General features: G+C 39.4%; 1 protein-coding gene across 2 annotated transcripts in view; it reads left to right on the top strand.

The window, feature by feature from the left end:
* Window positions 1-290: 290 nt before the first annotated feature.
* The window catches only part of map4k1 (mitogen-activated protein kinase kinase kinase kinase 1), a 44635-nt gene continuing 29736 nt past the window's right edge, over window positions 291-15189 (top strand). The window contains exons 1-2 of one of the 2 annotated variants that reach the window (XM_078247023.1): window positions 291-662; window positions 14857-14914. In XM_078247023.1, the coding sequence (XP_078103149.1) occupies window positions 543-662; window positions 14857-14914 (178 nt within the window). In that variant the 5' untranslated portion in view covers window positions 291-542. The remainder of the gene's footprint in view (window positions 663-14856; window positions 14915-15189) is intronic. The other variant, XM_078247022.1, reaches the window with a different exon arrangement.

The following is a 15189-nucleotide window of genomic DNA, read 5'->3' as shown; positions in this document are numbered from 1 at the left end:
ACACACACACACACACACACACACACACACACACACACACACACACACACAGGATCTTAACCTTTAATTCTAATCTTTAAACCATTTCTTCATCTTGAAATATATTTTTTTTTTATGTTGGTCCCCACAAGCACAGAAACACAAGAAAGCAAACCCTATAATAAAAACAAACCATACACAAATCTGTAACACACTCTGTCTTTCACTCATGCACACACCCAACAGGAAACCAAATTGGATTATGTAAATGAGCTGGTAACAAAAATGTTTGAGAGAGAAGAGAGGAAGGTGTGACAGAGGGAGGGAGTGACAGAGCTAGGGAGGATTGATAACAGGCTGAGAAACAGAAACAGGAAGGTGTGAATGTGTGCGTGTATGACGGCAGCTGAACGACACACAACTTTTCTCACAGTCACTTCTTCTGGGAGTTTATCCGTTTTGTTGCCTGTAGATGTGCTGAGTGTGTGTGAGAGTATGTGAGGGAGAGAGCGAGAGTGTGTGTGTGTGTGTGTGTGACATGCCTGAAGAGGAATATTAGCAACATGAGCATCAACATGGATTCCCAACACAGGGCAGCTCTGGATATCTCCACCAGGAACCCTCAGGATGATTTTGAACTCCTGCTGAGAGTCGGAGGAGGAACTTACGGAGAAGTTTTTAAGGTCAGCGCCTTCAGCTGCTACTTTTAAACTTGTGTAGTACTGCTGCTGCCACTGTTTAGAGTTTCACTTCAAACCAGAAAGGAATTTAAACTTATGAGGACTTATGAGAAGGGCTCCTTGAAAGAGTCTGAAAGACGAACTGTTTTTATTTTAAGATCAAATAGAAATGTATGGCTGAGTAAATTCGTTAGTATGAAGGGGATGTTTGTCACACTGATTGCTAGCGTCTCAAGTCAAGCGTGTCTTACTTCCGCCTACTTTAGTTCAGTTTTCTGTATCCCTTAAAATACACACTGTACCAGTGGTGGAGGAAGTATTCAGGTTTTCAACCCAAGTAAAAGTAACATTGCTACAGTGTAGAAATACTCTGTTAAGTAAAAGTCCTGTCTTCTAAATCTTAAGTACTAGCATCAAACTATCCTTAAAGTAGTAATACGTTCTCATTATGCAGAATGACCCATTTTATAATAATGTATATAATATCATATTATTATGCATTAATGTGTTTATTACTTTAACGTTTATACTGCTCAGTACCCTAGCAGTTCCCAAAGTGGGGTCCTGAGTCCCCCATGGGCCCTTTAGGGTGTTCTAGGGGGTTCCCAGCAAAAAGGGGAAACATTTTTTCACAAAAGATTTTCATTAACACAATGACAGAATGTATGACTATTTTGATCATGGGTTTCATATACGTTCTGTGATAAAACATCTAGGGCCCTATTTTAACGATCTAAGCACATGGCGTGAAGCGCCTGGCACAGGTGTGTTTAGGGCATGTATGAATCCACTTTTGCTAGTTTAATGGCAGAAAAAATTGTCTGTGCACCGGGCGCATTGTTGAAAAGGGTTGTACTTAGTGTCACACACACAAGCACTATGCCACCAAAACTCCATGAGGTGAAGCAGGCGTTAAAATAACAACGAAATGCTGCGTTATTGACTTTAGACCGAGTTTTTGGTCAATGGCGCGATCACTTCCCGCTGCCTCAAGATAGCAATACGCCAAGAATGCACCTGAACACACCTCCCTGTAAGACCAGCACGCCCATGGGCACACAGATATGCGCAGGTGCTTTTGCTATTTAAACAACGCAGGCACTGGACTGGAAATTGACAACTGCGTCGGTCTTAAACTAGCAAAGACACTTGCGTCGGGCTTTGCACTGCGTCAGGTGCAAGATAGGGGCCCTAGAGATTTAGAAAATCCTATCAGATGGGAGACCCTGCAACGAAATCTTATCAAATGGGGGTCCGTTGTCTAATTTGTGTCAGTTTAGGGGTCCTTGACATCACAAAGTTTAGGAACTACTGACGTAACTTGCAAAAATACATCATCATGTATTAGTTGATTTATATTTTGTATTAATAATCTGAATCTGGAAAGAAACTGAAGTTAGCAGACAAATGTAGTGGTGTAAAAAGTACAATATATCTATATATCTCTCTGAGACGGTTGGGTTTAGGAAAAGAAGAACGGGACGGTTGGGTTTAGGAAAAGAAGAACGGGACGGTTGGGTTTAGGAAAAGAATAAAGCGACAGTTGGGTTTAGGAAACGTGACAAGCAGGACACAATCCTCGGTCTCCTGGGTGAAAGTCCTGTGTTGTTTGACCCATCCACCCCCCCAACCAACCTCCCTATTTTTTCGGATTTTCGGCCTTTCATACTACTCGCTACCGTTGTCGCTACCGTAGTTTCATTGGTTGATTGCAATCACAACTCAAGTGCAGGCTCTCGCCCTACTGGAGGAAGTGGTTTTACAAAAAGTGAAAGTATTCTACTTCTTTTGACAATTTTACTCCAACTGAAACAGAAGAAGTCAGCCTAAACTCTGGGTTGTAGTCAAACTACATCAGTGTCTTGTTGGTTGTCGCTTCAGGTGCTGACTAGTTTAGGACCTCAAGTTCTAAACAAAGTTAAACACATTATTTGAAAGCCAGAGACTTTCTATAGGATGATTCAGCTTCAATAAGGAGTCAAAAACTTTCAGCTGTGCTAAGAAAGTACAGAAAAATATTATACTACAACGTGAGACAAGTGCGTCGGAGAGGGACTAGCAGGTCAAAATTGGCAAAAAAAAACCAAAAACTTTATATATATTTTTTGCAAGTTAGACAGTGTATGGCAGGAGTTTTCTTTGCAGCTGTGCTAAGATGAAATCTAACTTGACCCTTGACCCTTACTGGGTGTCTCACTGCTCTTTCTCATGTTTTCCCCTTTCATGTGATTTGATTTATTTGTATTTTAGTAAATGTTTCCTCTCTTATGTTGAGCACAGCTGGGGGTTTTGTTTGTCAAGGTGTTTACTTTTCATTTAAAACTTTTACTAGCAAAATATGATGGAGCTGATTGAAGATTTAAAAGATGTTGACTTTGAGCTTTTGTGTCTGGATGTTGAATGAGCAGCACCTCGAACGTGTTTTTGCTTTTATGTAGCATCTACAATGAAAATATACATTCAACAGAAATAATTTAATACTACTTTATTTTTGTCATGTACCACCGCAGAATTAGTTCGTTGTTGCTAAGAACAAACATCCTTTACACAGTTCAAGATGAAGTGAGAAAGATGAAAAAATCATTTTCACATAACATTGATACAATGGCAGTATAAAAAAAAATACTCAAAACCTCTTTCGATACCACGGCAAAAAGGGAAAAAAGTCCTACAGGCATACATTTATTAACAACTTCAAAAATAATTTCTAGATGGCTAGGGTAGTTTACGAGGTGCACCTGAATGCACCATGAAATTGGAGTGAGGCTTTACGTTGTTTGTTTACATAACCCACGGGGAAGGCAAACATGTTGCCCCACCGGTGACTAGCAAGAGGGGTTTCCAGTTCTGTTGTTTCTCCGTTATCTCTGAGTCCAGCAGTGTCCATGCTGTCTGGAAAAGTGTAGTTGCAGGCTACCAGTAAGCTAACATTTCATGCTGTGTCTTTAGCTGCATGCTACCTGTTAAGCTACGCGATGGTCTGTGTGTTGTTTTTTTTATAGCTTGGGTACATTCGATACTATTAACGGAGGTTGTATCGTTTTAAACTTGTGGTAAATTGACCTTAAACAGAAGTCATTCTCATCTTTAAATAGTGCTCTGGTGAAACTAAACTGACGCCTCCTTTTTTCCATAGTTAGCCTACATGATACAAGCCTACAGAGATTAAAGGGTCACTTCACCCAAATTACAAAGAAGCAATTTATTTAAGTTAAACCCTTGGGATGCACCATCTCATTTTCAAAACATGGAAGTTAAGAAACATCTTCACCTTTTCCTCTGTTTACTCTGATGTTTATTTATGATATAGTGCATATACGTGATACTGGTAAAACTTGGTACTGACATGTAATGTCCCTGACAGTTTATAATAGAATACCTACAAACCTAATGTTTAAATTCCCACCAGCCCTAGCTAATGCTAATAGCATGCTAACATACTAATAATACTACTAATGTTAACATGCTAACATGGCTGACGGAATTTTGTCTCATTCATTTGCTAATACTCTTGTTCAGGTGTTCAGGTCTCTCAGACTGGTTAGTATTTATTTATGATAATTTGGGTCAGAAATTTTGATTTATTCTCTAGAAAGTTGCTTTGCTTCAGTGCTTAAACTTGCTAGCTGATATAGATTTGTAGTATTTTAAAGAATGTATTATATCAATCAGGGACATATTGCAAATAAGACTCTCACCAGCAGCTACATGTTCCATTCATGGTCTCACCAGATGTGTTGCCAATTCAAAATGGATTGAGTTTGATTTCAGTATTATTAAGAATTAAAATGTCATAGTAGATTTGGGCTCTAGTTTGAGCTTGTAATTTACTTTTGAGCGGCTGTTTGCAGCGCGTCTGTGGATATTATGACATGACATTTTGAATATCAGGCTTTACAGAGGCATGTACCATAAACTAATCTCTTCTGTGCTTAAACTGTTCAACAATGAAGTGAAGTAAATGTTACTGATGCAAAGCAGGTTAGCTGTAGAGGGAGCACACTTCCTCTAAACAGGTCAGTTGATTTGTTCTGTTTTACAGAGAGGGACATTTGCATAGTAAATCTTTCTCAGCACATGGATGCACACACACCCACGTATAGATGTTGTCAAACATGCATGTGCACTCAAGTTACATGTTGCTACAATCACAGTATAGCGAGTTCAGTCTGCAAATGCAGCACTTATACACCATGAGCAGCAGTAAGAAAGGAGAGAAAGTAGACCACTATAGAGATCAGGGGTAGAATGTAACAAAGTACAGTTACTCAAGTACCGTACTTAAGTACAGATTTTAAGGTACTTGTACTTTACTTGAGTATTTCTATTTTGTGCTACTTTATACTTGTACTCCACTACATCTCAGAGGTAAATTGTGAACTTTCTACTACACTACATTTGTCTCTCAGCTTTAGTTACTTTTCACATAGTCTCGCTTTGCCAGACCCTCCTCCACAGCGCTGCGGAGGAGGGTCTGGCTAGTCCACGCAGCATTCCGGGATGGGAGAAAAACGTGCTCTGGTTTATTGGCATTTCTTTAAACCAATCCCAATCGTCTTGGGCAGCGCTAAGCACCGGACAGAGCCACGGCGCCTCTGCAAAATAGCCTCGGGAAGGAACTTGTTTTGGTGGAACGTGTACGTTCAAAAGTAGTTTTAGTCGTGCAACAGAAAACTCAGATTGGACAGATAGTCTAGCTAGCTGTCTGGATTTACCCTGCAGAGATCTGAGGAGCAGTTAACCATAGTCCTCAGAAATCCACCAGAGTTTAGAATGCCAACACAAAGGAAGCCCAAGGCAACAGATATCCGGCCTAAATGAGTGAAATCGGGCGGAATTTCCGTCGGCCACGGAGCAATCCCGGAAGTGGAACGTCGAGGGTATAGACTACTTTTCAGATGACAGTTTTTCATCCCCTCCTTGTCCAGTGAAAACCATTTATCACCAGATGTGTTGATGTTGAATGTTTGTGATAAACTGAAGGATGAAGTGTTCCTTTACGTGATGAGAAAGAGAAGAACATTCTCCTCCTTCTTAATCTAAATAAAGTCCTTAAAAAGCCTCTCGGATCAGCTGGAAAATGCATCGTCACAAAGCTGAAAACAGGGCTGTTTTTCTGACACCATGAAAAGTTTTAAAACTTTTTAGAGATACGTGGTTCTCACAGGACAGCGACGCTACAAACAGATGATGATCTTATAGAATATGATGCATTGCTGCAGATTAAACTACCAAACAGTATATAAATGAGCACAACCTTAAACATCTACAGCAGTAAGATGCAACATACACATTAATGCAGCAGGAATATTAATCCAGAAACATCTGATATAATAAAACAGTGACAGAGAACATTTTACTGAAAAAATAGTACTTTTACTTTGAGTACATTTTCTGATAATACTTATACTTAAGGTTTTGAATGTAGGACTTTTACTTGTAGTGGAGTATTTTCACAGTGTGGTGTACTGTGGTGTACAGTACTTTTACTGAAGTAAAGGATCTGAATACTTCTTCCCCCACTGATGGAGATGACCTTATTAATAGCAGAATGTCTGTGTATAATGGTGCAGCAGCAGGAGGAAGTGTTTTAGCTTTAAGTTGTAGAGGAGGGAGCGTCACACACAGCTCCTTTAGGAGGATCAGTTAGAGGAATGGACACTGACATGAGGACAGTCAGAGAGAAGGATGTGGATGTGGTGACTGCACTGCACAAGTCAGATTTGCATACAACTGGCTGCATTTTTGTTGTCGTCTGTGAAGTCTGTGTTCTCGTCTTTGGTTCATGAGATTTGATTTACGGTGATTTTCACTGCTCAAGATAACTACTCAGGTTTAATCAGAGGCTTATCGTTGGCAATTCAGATCCACGTTCTCATCCTTGCATAAGAATATAGGTCAGTTTGATGGTGTCTCATGTTATAATGCTCCATCACGTTTTATTTGTTACACAGTGAATATTGAACTTTAGCTAAACTTTGAAGAAAAAAAATCGCAAATTGTAATCGCAATATCTGCCCTCCCCCCCCCCCTAAATAGCCCTAGTCTAGATCAACAGATGTCCAAACTTTCATTAATTAAAAAATAATGAATTACTAGTGTGTCATCTCAGCCAGCAACACATCGTGGTATATAAACACTATGGAGTGGTTCCGACAGCGTCAGCCAACTCTTGATCAAAACCTAAAGTTTTTAAGCAACACAAGATTATACAAAAAGTAATGGAATTAAAAAAACAATTAAGAAATTGTATATTACAGAACAAAAGAAAAACAGTATCAATTGTCCATATTAAGTAGTTCAGTGTAACAGTTACGTTAAATTGACTGTGTGAAAGAAGATTGCCAATAGCACACATGGTGGCATGCACCCAGGCAGCATTTCTGCCTGCTGAGGCACACAGTACACACCTCCTTTCTCTAACTGTCCACCGGTGTGCTGGTTTTACCTGTTAGACAACAACACCACCACCACCACAGCAAAAAACAGAACAGGTTTATCTGACAACATGAATACACTTCCAAAGAGAAGGGAATACTATATGTCAGCATTCATTGGTAAAAGAAACTGGAAGCTTAGCATCACAATGTGTGCAGATTTAAGTAAGAACAGCTTCCTTTTTCAGTGTCTGGTGCACAATGGTGCACAATGGTGCAGCCTATAACAAGCCGAAATTAACATTTAGCAAATCATCTTCAAACTTCATGATAAAACAGGTTAGTCTAGGGTTAGCACTGTTGGAACATCAGCTGAACATACTATGGACTGACAAATCACAGTTTAAATTAGGGCTGCACCATATTAGGACAATATCTAATTGCGATTATTTGACTGATATCAAAAAAAAAATTGAAAAATATTCTAATTAAAATGATTGTATGATTTGTGCGAGGATCTGACTGAACCCCCCCCCCCCCCCACACACACACACACACACACACACACACACACACACACACACACACACGTTTTCAATAAAATTGCGATTAATTGTGCAGCCCTAGTTTAAACCTCTTCAATCTAACCACTGAGTAGACGGCAGAGGGCCCAAAAAAACCAAAACTCAATATATAGAGCCCAGTTGCACCGTTGTGCTTCAATATCATGCTTCAAAAATGCAAGTTTGAATCATTTCATTCTTCTTCTTTTGGGGTGAAAACTATTTCACATGTAAATAAAACATTTGGTGTCTGAATTATACTGTTTTTTATCTGTTAATACTGGTAGCTATTATTGACGGAAAGAAGAAGAACATCAGTATAATAGCTGATTCCAAACGTTTGAACGGCAGTGTAAACACAAACAGCAGTGTCTGCAGAGATATGATCTGGTGGGTTTCCTCTGTGTGTCTCCATTCATATATGATCATGTTCAGAGGACTCGAGGATCACTCTTTAGTCACTTTTCTGACGTGATCAACAAAGTCTTTTCAGTTGTACTATTTCAGTTTGCGCACTAGTTCTTGACCCAGAAATGTTCCTTCCCTTCTAGATCTGATCATCTAGATTTGAAATATAAACGTGTTTGATGATGGATGTTTCCTTCTCATCTGTGCACACAGTTTACTTTAAGGGATTTTACCTGTATGAAATAAGTGTAACTTTGGTGCAGGGCTTTGGGAACTGACTCAAGATCTTTCGTCCTCTTAGAGTAAAACACCTGACTCTCCTTATCAGATGTGGCTTGTGCTACTAAGCTGCAGTCAGAGTTGCTGTTCAACGTGGTGCAACTCTTGTTTCAGGCCTCACAGACGCTGTGGGCTGCACCTGTGTTGAGTGTGCGACCTCAGACACAAAAAAAAAAAAAAAAATTAAAGAAGTTTCTGCTGAAACAGTGTATGTGTCTGTGTACATCTGTGTTTTACAATTAAATGTGCTTGACTTTCTGGTTAGGGTTGATTTATCTTTAACCCAAAAAGAGGAAGAGAGATAATTTATAATGCCGAGAACATCAAACAAATGCATCCAAACTTCATCCCATAACTGGTGTGTGTGTGTGTGTGTGTGTGCGCGCGCGTGTGCGTGTCTGCATGCGCGTGTGCATGCATGTGTGTGTGAGAGAGAAAGTGAGGGAGCGTGTGCTTTAGTACTTTGTGAGATCAAATGTCTTAAAGGAATAATCTTACTGTATAAATGACCTGTAAACTAAATGACCCACAGTCAAATGAACTCTGGATTATCTCTTTAATATCTGCGAGTCAGTGCCTCCACAGTGTCCCTGCTGTTTTTCAGCCATGCTAACAGGAACTAATCAATGATTGAATGTTCCTGAACTTCCTAAAATACAAAGCTGAATCGTCCTCTGTGTAAAAGAACTCCCAGTCTAACAACGAAAAAACAAATCTTTGTGTGATCTAATCAACATTAGGGCTGTCACTTGTTATTAAAAATTTGAACATTCGTTCGACCGTAGTTAATAATCGAACTGTAACGATCTGTTCAAATTCTAAATTTACAGTCTACTAGTGCGGTGCCGGTTCAAAACATGCCTGTTGTTGGTAATGGGCCGATTGCCCAGCCTGTGGTATTGCTCCTTACAGCTTTCTCGAGAACTGCTCATCACATTGCACTTCCTTGGGTCTTGAGCAAAACACCTGCCATGACATACTTGCACCACACACCCAAGTTGCAGCTACTCGTGTTGTTTAAGAACCCCCGCCTTGTTGCAGTGATTGACAACTTTAAGAAAAAATCTGTTGAATGTTTTATATATGTCATTGACTGCTGACACCTCACTCCCCTTAACCTAACATTCTCACTCCCAACTTGTCAACATACTGACGCTTGGTCAGGACCCATTGGCGTCACTTTCTGACTCTCTGGGTATCCCCTTAGCGTCATTTTTCAACGTGCAAGGTAAAACCACTTAGTTAGGAGGATTAGGAAAAGACGGTGGGTGGGGTTAAAAGATGTACATTTTAGTGACACGCGGGACAAGAATGGGACACAAACCCAAGATGTTGTTTCAAAGTGTGTGTGTGTCTGTATCACAGAGGTCAGAGAAAGGAAAGACCCCTGAAACTAGTAAACACACACTTCAAGATGCAAATGTTGCTGTGGCTTCTGCTGTGGCGTCCAGTTGTGTGCTTGTATGTGTGCGTGCGTGCGTGCGTGTGTCGTTTACTTGTAGGCTGTCTTTCCTCCCAGTGACCTCTCTGATGTCACACACACTGACACTAACACACACACTCCTTCGATTGAGTGGAGTTTCCGTTGTCATTGTTGCCACTAAATGCTTTTGTTTGTCTCGACTGTACTCCACACGTCTGACTACTGTACACAGGGTCTGCTGCTTCCCATAAGAAGTGATTCACCTGCTATGAATTGCTCTGTTTAAATTAGAACTGTTGTGTAAGAACGCGTTCAACAAGGTACTTTACTGGTACATGCGACCTGCTTTCTCACAATAAACATGACTAAACTTTCTCAGAAACATATTTCACAGATATGTCAGAAGAACTGTGCAGCGAACAGCTTCTGCTGATCTTCACGTTCTGTCAACACTGTTACAATACTGTTTTGTAAAGTGGGCATATTTGAAAATGAACACCAAGCTTTTTAACTGCTTTCATTTGCATTCAATTCATTTCTCTGCGTTTTGAGTGAGCACATACAGTATACTAGGACTGTGACTCTTTCTAGTAACTTTATATCCACGTACCACTAGAGCCAATTATAAAAACAGGCCGGTAATCTAACTATATATATATAAATAAATACATATAAACATAAAGATGTGTATGTATGTATACACATATACATACATATATACACATATACATATATATATATATATATATATACACACATATACATATATATATATATATATATATACACACATATACATATATATATACATATATATATATATATATACATATATATATATATATATATATATATATATATATATATATATATATATACACACACCTTTCAATGGAATGCCATTGCTAGGCAACAGCCTGGCCCCTTGTTAACTTCAGTTAATGTCATTTGCTTACATTGCAACAGGAAATAAATTTGGGGCCATTTAGAATGTTTACAACTATGAAATGGTTTACATATATATATATATATAAAGATGTCTGTGATAAATGTAAGCCAGTTGTTTATGACCGACCGTCCTCCACCGCGACCACAACGCCCCGACTTTCCACTGTGCCATTTCAACGTCATAAACATAGTCCAACTGTGAAGAGTCAGCTTCCATTACAGTTTATCATTTAAATGTTTCCGACAAAATGAAAGCAGTGGCTTGACCGCCGAGGTGGTCACCGCCTGCCTTCTAGTCGTGTTTTTGAGGGGAAAGTTTTTCTCATTTGATTAGCATCCTAACACAACTGCTAACAACGTCCTGCTCATTTCATGAAATATGTGACAACAACCTTGTTTTGTTGTAACGGTTCAGTGACGACAGGGAAAGACAAGCGTAACTGTAAATACAATGTTCGGAATACGAATTACGAAGCATTTTATCTTTTGATTGTAGTCATAATACTCTCCGGCTGAAAGGATTTGAACTTTTGATTGATATTTGGTGCACAAATAACCAATGTGTCATGTTTTTAAAAAAATCCCTCCGAGGCAGTGGAGTTTCCGTTGTCTGTGCGCCTGTCCTGCTCTCGCTGACCGAGTACACTTCTGTTTTGTATTTCATGAGTGACAGAATGTGAATGAGTAGGTGGCCAGTCATGTCTAAACTACTGTCTGGTATATGCAACGGAAGTATTCAGATGGTTTACTTAAGAGTGTCAATACCAATACTTGGTAGGCAGAATGGCCCATTTCAGAATATATTATATTGCTGAATTATAAATGTTGATGCATTAATGTGTTCATCATTCTAAAATTAGTAAACATTCTGATTGCAGCTTCTTAAATTATTTTCTAGTTTCTTCACTCCTGTGACAGTAAACCGAATATCTTTGAGTTGTGGACAAAACAGATTTGAGGACGTCGTCTTGGGCTTTTGTCAATTAATTTATTAATTTGTATTAATCACTTTGTGAAGGAACTGTAGGGTGATGGGAATGGTTGAAGTGGAGTGAGGGTTTGGTCAGAAGATGTCAGGTGATACGGAGTGATGAATGAAGCAGGGAGAAGGCAGGTATTATATTATAATACCAGTGGTATTTTATTTTATCATTCAGGTTGAATTTGATTCATCACATTGTCTGTGTGCTGCAGAAAGTGATAAAGAGATAATACAATTAGTGAAAGTGGTCAATTAACACAATCAAACAATTATACAAATGAACAAAGAAGATGTGAGTTTACTACTCACAATTGCACAGGCTTTAACAGATAATTCAAACAAACACAAATGCATAGGCTTTAAGATAATACAAACAAACAATCTTTCCACATGGCTCATGGCACATGTCTGGCAAACAAAGGAATTCAGTCAGCAGTGCACATGTTAGCAAAGTGACAGTAAGTCATGGCATAAAACAGTCAAAATGATAGATTGGCTCACGTTAACTCATGAAGACGCACACAGGATGCATTGGAGTGCCAGTAGAGATTGCAAAGAAAGAGTCAAAGCGTTCACAATCAATTTATAGGCAACAGGTGAGGTGGGCGTGGCCAGGTGGCAGGTGGCAAAAGTATCCTTGAAAGAGCGAAATGGAGTGGAAAGGAAACGGAATGACAGGAGTCTTTTCACTTTGTATTGCCAATGTGTGAGCGGATTGTAACGTAAAAGCTGAGACCTTCCTTCTTCCTACTTTCTCAGTTGGACTTTGGCAGGAAAATCCAAAGGATGAGAGGTTTATGCGAGCTCTAGAGAGCCTTGCCTCTTCAGCCCCCCTACAGAGCCAACAGTGTGCAACACTAGCTAACGTTAGCTTAGAAATGGAGTCCGCTAACGTTAAGAAACAACTGGCACCCACCACAACACAGAGTCCAACACAAAGTTCACGTAAAGAAGCCCGCCTGGCGAAATGGGAATGTGACCGACGTCAGGGGGGAAAACTAGGGCATTTGATTCACGTGAGCAACAGGATAATGTCTGCAGTTTAATTTACTGCCACCAGTGTTATCAATAACAAGGATTTGGGGAAAATTCCACAGAGAAGGCTACCTTAAATAATAATATATGAACTCTAGTCTTGCATTGCCAGATCAAAAGTCTGGCTACATCACAGATACATTCTGGGATAGGAGAAAAACACAGCCTGGGTTGTTTTTTTAAACCAACCACAATTGTCTTGCTTTTATCCAAAGCAACTTACAATTGCTATATGTATCAGAGGTTGCATGCCTCTGGAGCAACTGCGGGTTAAGTGTCTTGCTCAGGGACACATCAGTTGATGTATAGTAGTGGGAAGTAAACCCAGATCTCCCACACCAAAGGCATGTGTCCACTGCGCCATTACCACCTCAAAGCAATTGCACAGAATGTTGAATAAGACATAGTATAGGCATAGACATGAACATTTTGAGATGTGGGTGGAGAAGCCTGGGATTGTACCACCATCCTTGTGGTTATGAAACAAACACTAACTCATAGCCACAAGCCACAAGACCTATTCACCCCAATCGGTCCCAAAAATGTCCCTGTTAAAGAGTGAATGGCGTAAACATGTTCTTTGTAAATCTTTACAATCATTCCCCGAAAGAACCAGGCAGGCCTGCCTTGTTGCATGATCCAAATGTTCTTCAAAACATTTTCAGCGTGTAGCTTGCTAGCTCGAAGGTTGCTGTGGTTTCCAGAAGCGTAGAGATCTTGAGAACGGCAACACGCAGAGAGCGACATGTGAGGGATGTAGGCAATTATCCTGGAAATGTACTTCCGTTGATCCAGACTAAATGAACTCTGATGGGGTAAAGTACCTTTACTTGCAACATTATACATACAGTACATTATTTTAATGCTTTATTCAGCTTAATACTATATTATTCTTTTATAGTAAAAGAACTTTTAATCACAATGTTACAGAGAAGTCATAACTTGCTGTAACAGAAAATCAGCTTTGACCCATTTGAACAATATTCATTTCTGAACAGTTTCTGTTTATAAATAATGTGTGAATAAACAAAGAGAAGTGAGACCTTTCAAAGGTTATCGTGTGTGTGTGTGTGTGTGTGTGTGTGTGTGTGTGTGTGTGTGTGTGTGTGTGTGTGTGTGTGTGTGTGTGTGTGTGTGTGTGTGTGTGTCTTTAATGGTGTGGGCTGATGTTTCCACTGATCTGGACAGAAAAATGCAAATGAAGCTCTGTTGGCACCGTTGGCACTCACCACATTTATGACTACTGTAGGTACATTTACTACTACTAAGTACTGTACTTCAGTACATGTTTGAAGTAGAAACATACTTGTACTTGAGTGTTTCTATTTTATGCTACTTTATACTTCAACTCCACCACACCTCAGAGGCAAATATGGTCCTTTTACTCCACTGCATTTATTTTGAAGTTACTTTTCAGATTCAGATCAATACTACAAAATACAATCAACTAAGAAATGATGATGTATAATTATAGGTTAAGCTGTCCAGCTGTTTATAAAAAGTAGTTAAATGAGCTCCACCTTTCCCAGCTGCAACATTAAAGTGATGAACACATGAATGCATCAAAAATTAGGGCTGTGTATCATTCAAATATGTGCGATACCGGTACCAATTCCGATTGATACCGATTCCTAAACGATACTTGTTTCAATACCAATTTTATTCAACAAAAAGAAAGTTACAACATTACGGCACAAATCTTTATTTATTTTCCAGCTCCTAATACGTGAGCCCTGTCTCTGTGCGTAACGTAGAGTTTTCCCTGCGTGTCTCTACGATGTGTAACGTTAGACAGCCAATCAGCAGCATTATTAGATCTTGGTAGACGCATGCTGCATGCTTATTGGCTCACTGACACTGATGAGATTTACTCCTTAGGTTTTGAAATTGTGTATTGATACTTGATACTAAGGAGTGTCTAAAAAGTATTGAATTCGGTACCCAGCCCTAGCAATAATTATAATCCAGTGATATAATATGATTCTGAAATGGTCCACTCTGCATGATGAGTACTTTAAGTGTATTTTGATGCTGATACTATTGTACTTTAGTAAGATTTTGTAATTCAGGCCTTTTACTTGTAACGGAGTATTTCTACACTGTAGTATTGCTACTTTTACTTAAGTAGAAGAGGTGAATCCTGTAAAAGTAATAACCAGTATATGTGTCTTTGTGTGTTCAGGCACGTAACAAGCAGAATGGAGAGCTGGCAGCCATTAAGGTCATCAAGATGGAACCAGGTGAGATTTGTTTTTGAATGTTTATCCTTTTAAGAGAGAGGCATTATGACTTGTTTGTAATAATGCCCGAGGCCTGAGAGGACACTGAAAAACAAGCCTCTAGATGTTCTACCTAAGCACTTGCACAAAGGTAACAAACATGTTTCCAGCCTAGTATATTTACTCATTTACTCAAGTACTGTGCTTACATACGCTCCCATGGAGGGATCGTCATATTAAGCACTATCCTGAATAAAAAAGGGGGAGTATACATGTACAACTAAACACACCACATC

This window comes from Sander vitreus, chromosome 3, assembly GCF_031162955.1.
Source record: "Sander vitreus isolate 19-12246 chromosome 3, sanVit1, whole genome shotgun sequence".
Taxonomy (NCBI): domain Eukaryota; kingdom Metazoa; phylum Chordata; class Actinopteri; order Perciformes; family Percidae; genus Sander; species Sander vitreus.
Note: the sequence above shows the minus strand (reverse complement) of the source record. Positions and strands in the feature narration are given on the sequence as shown.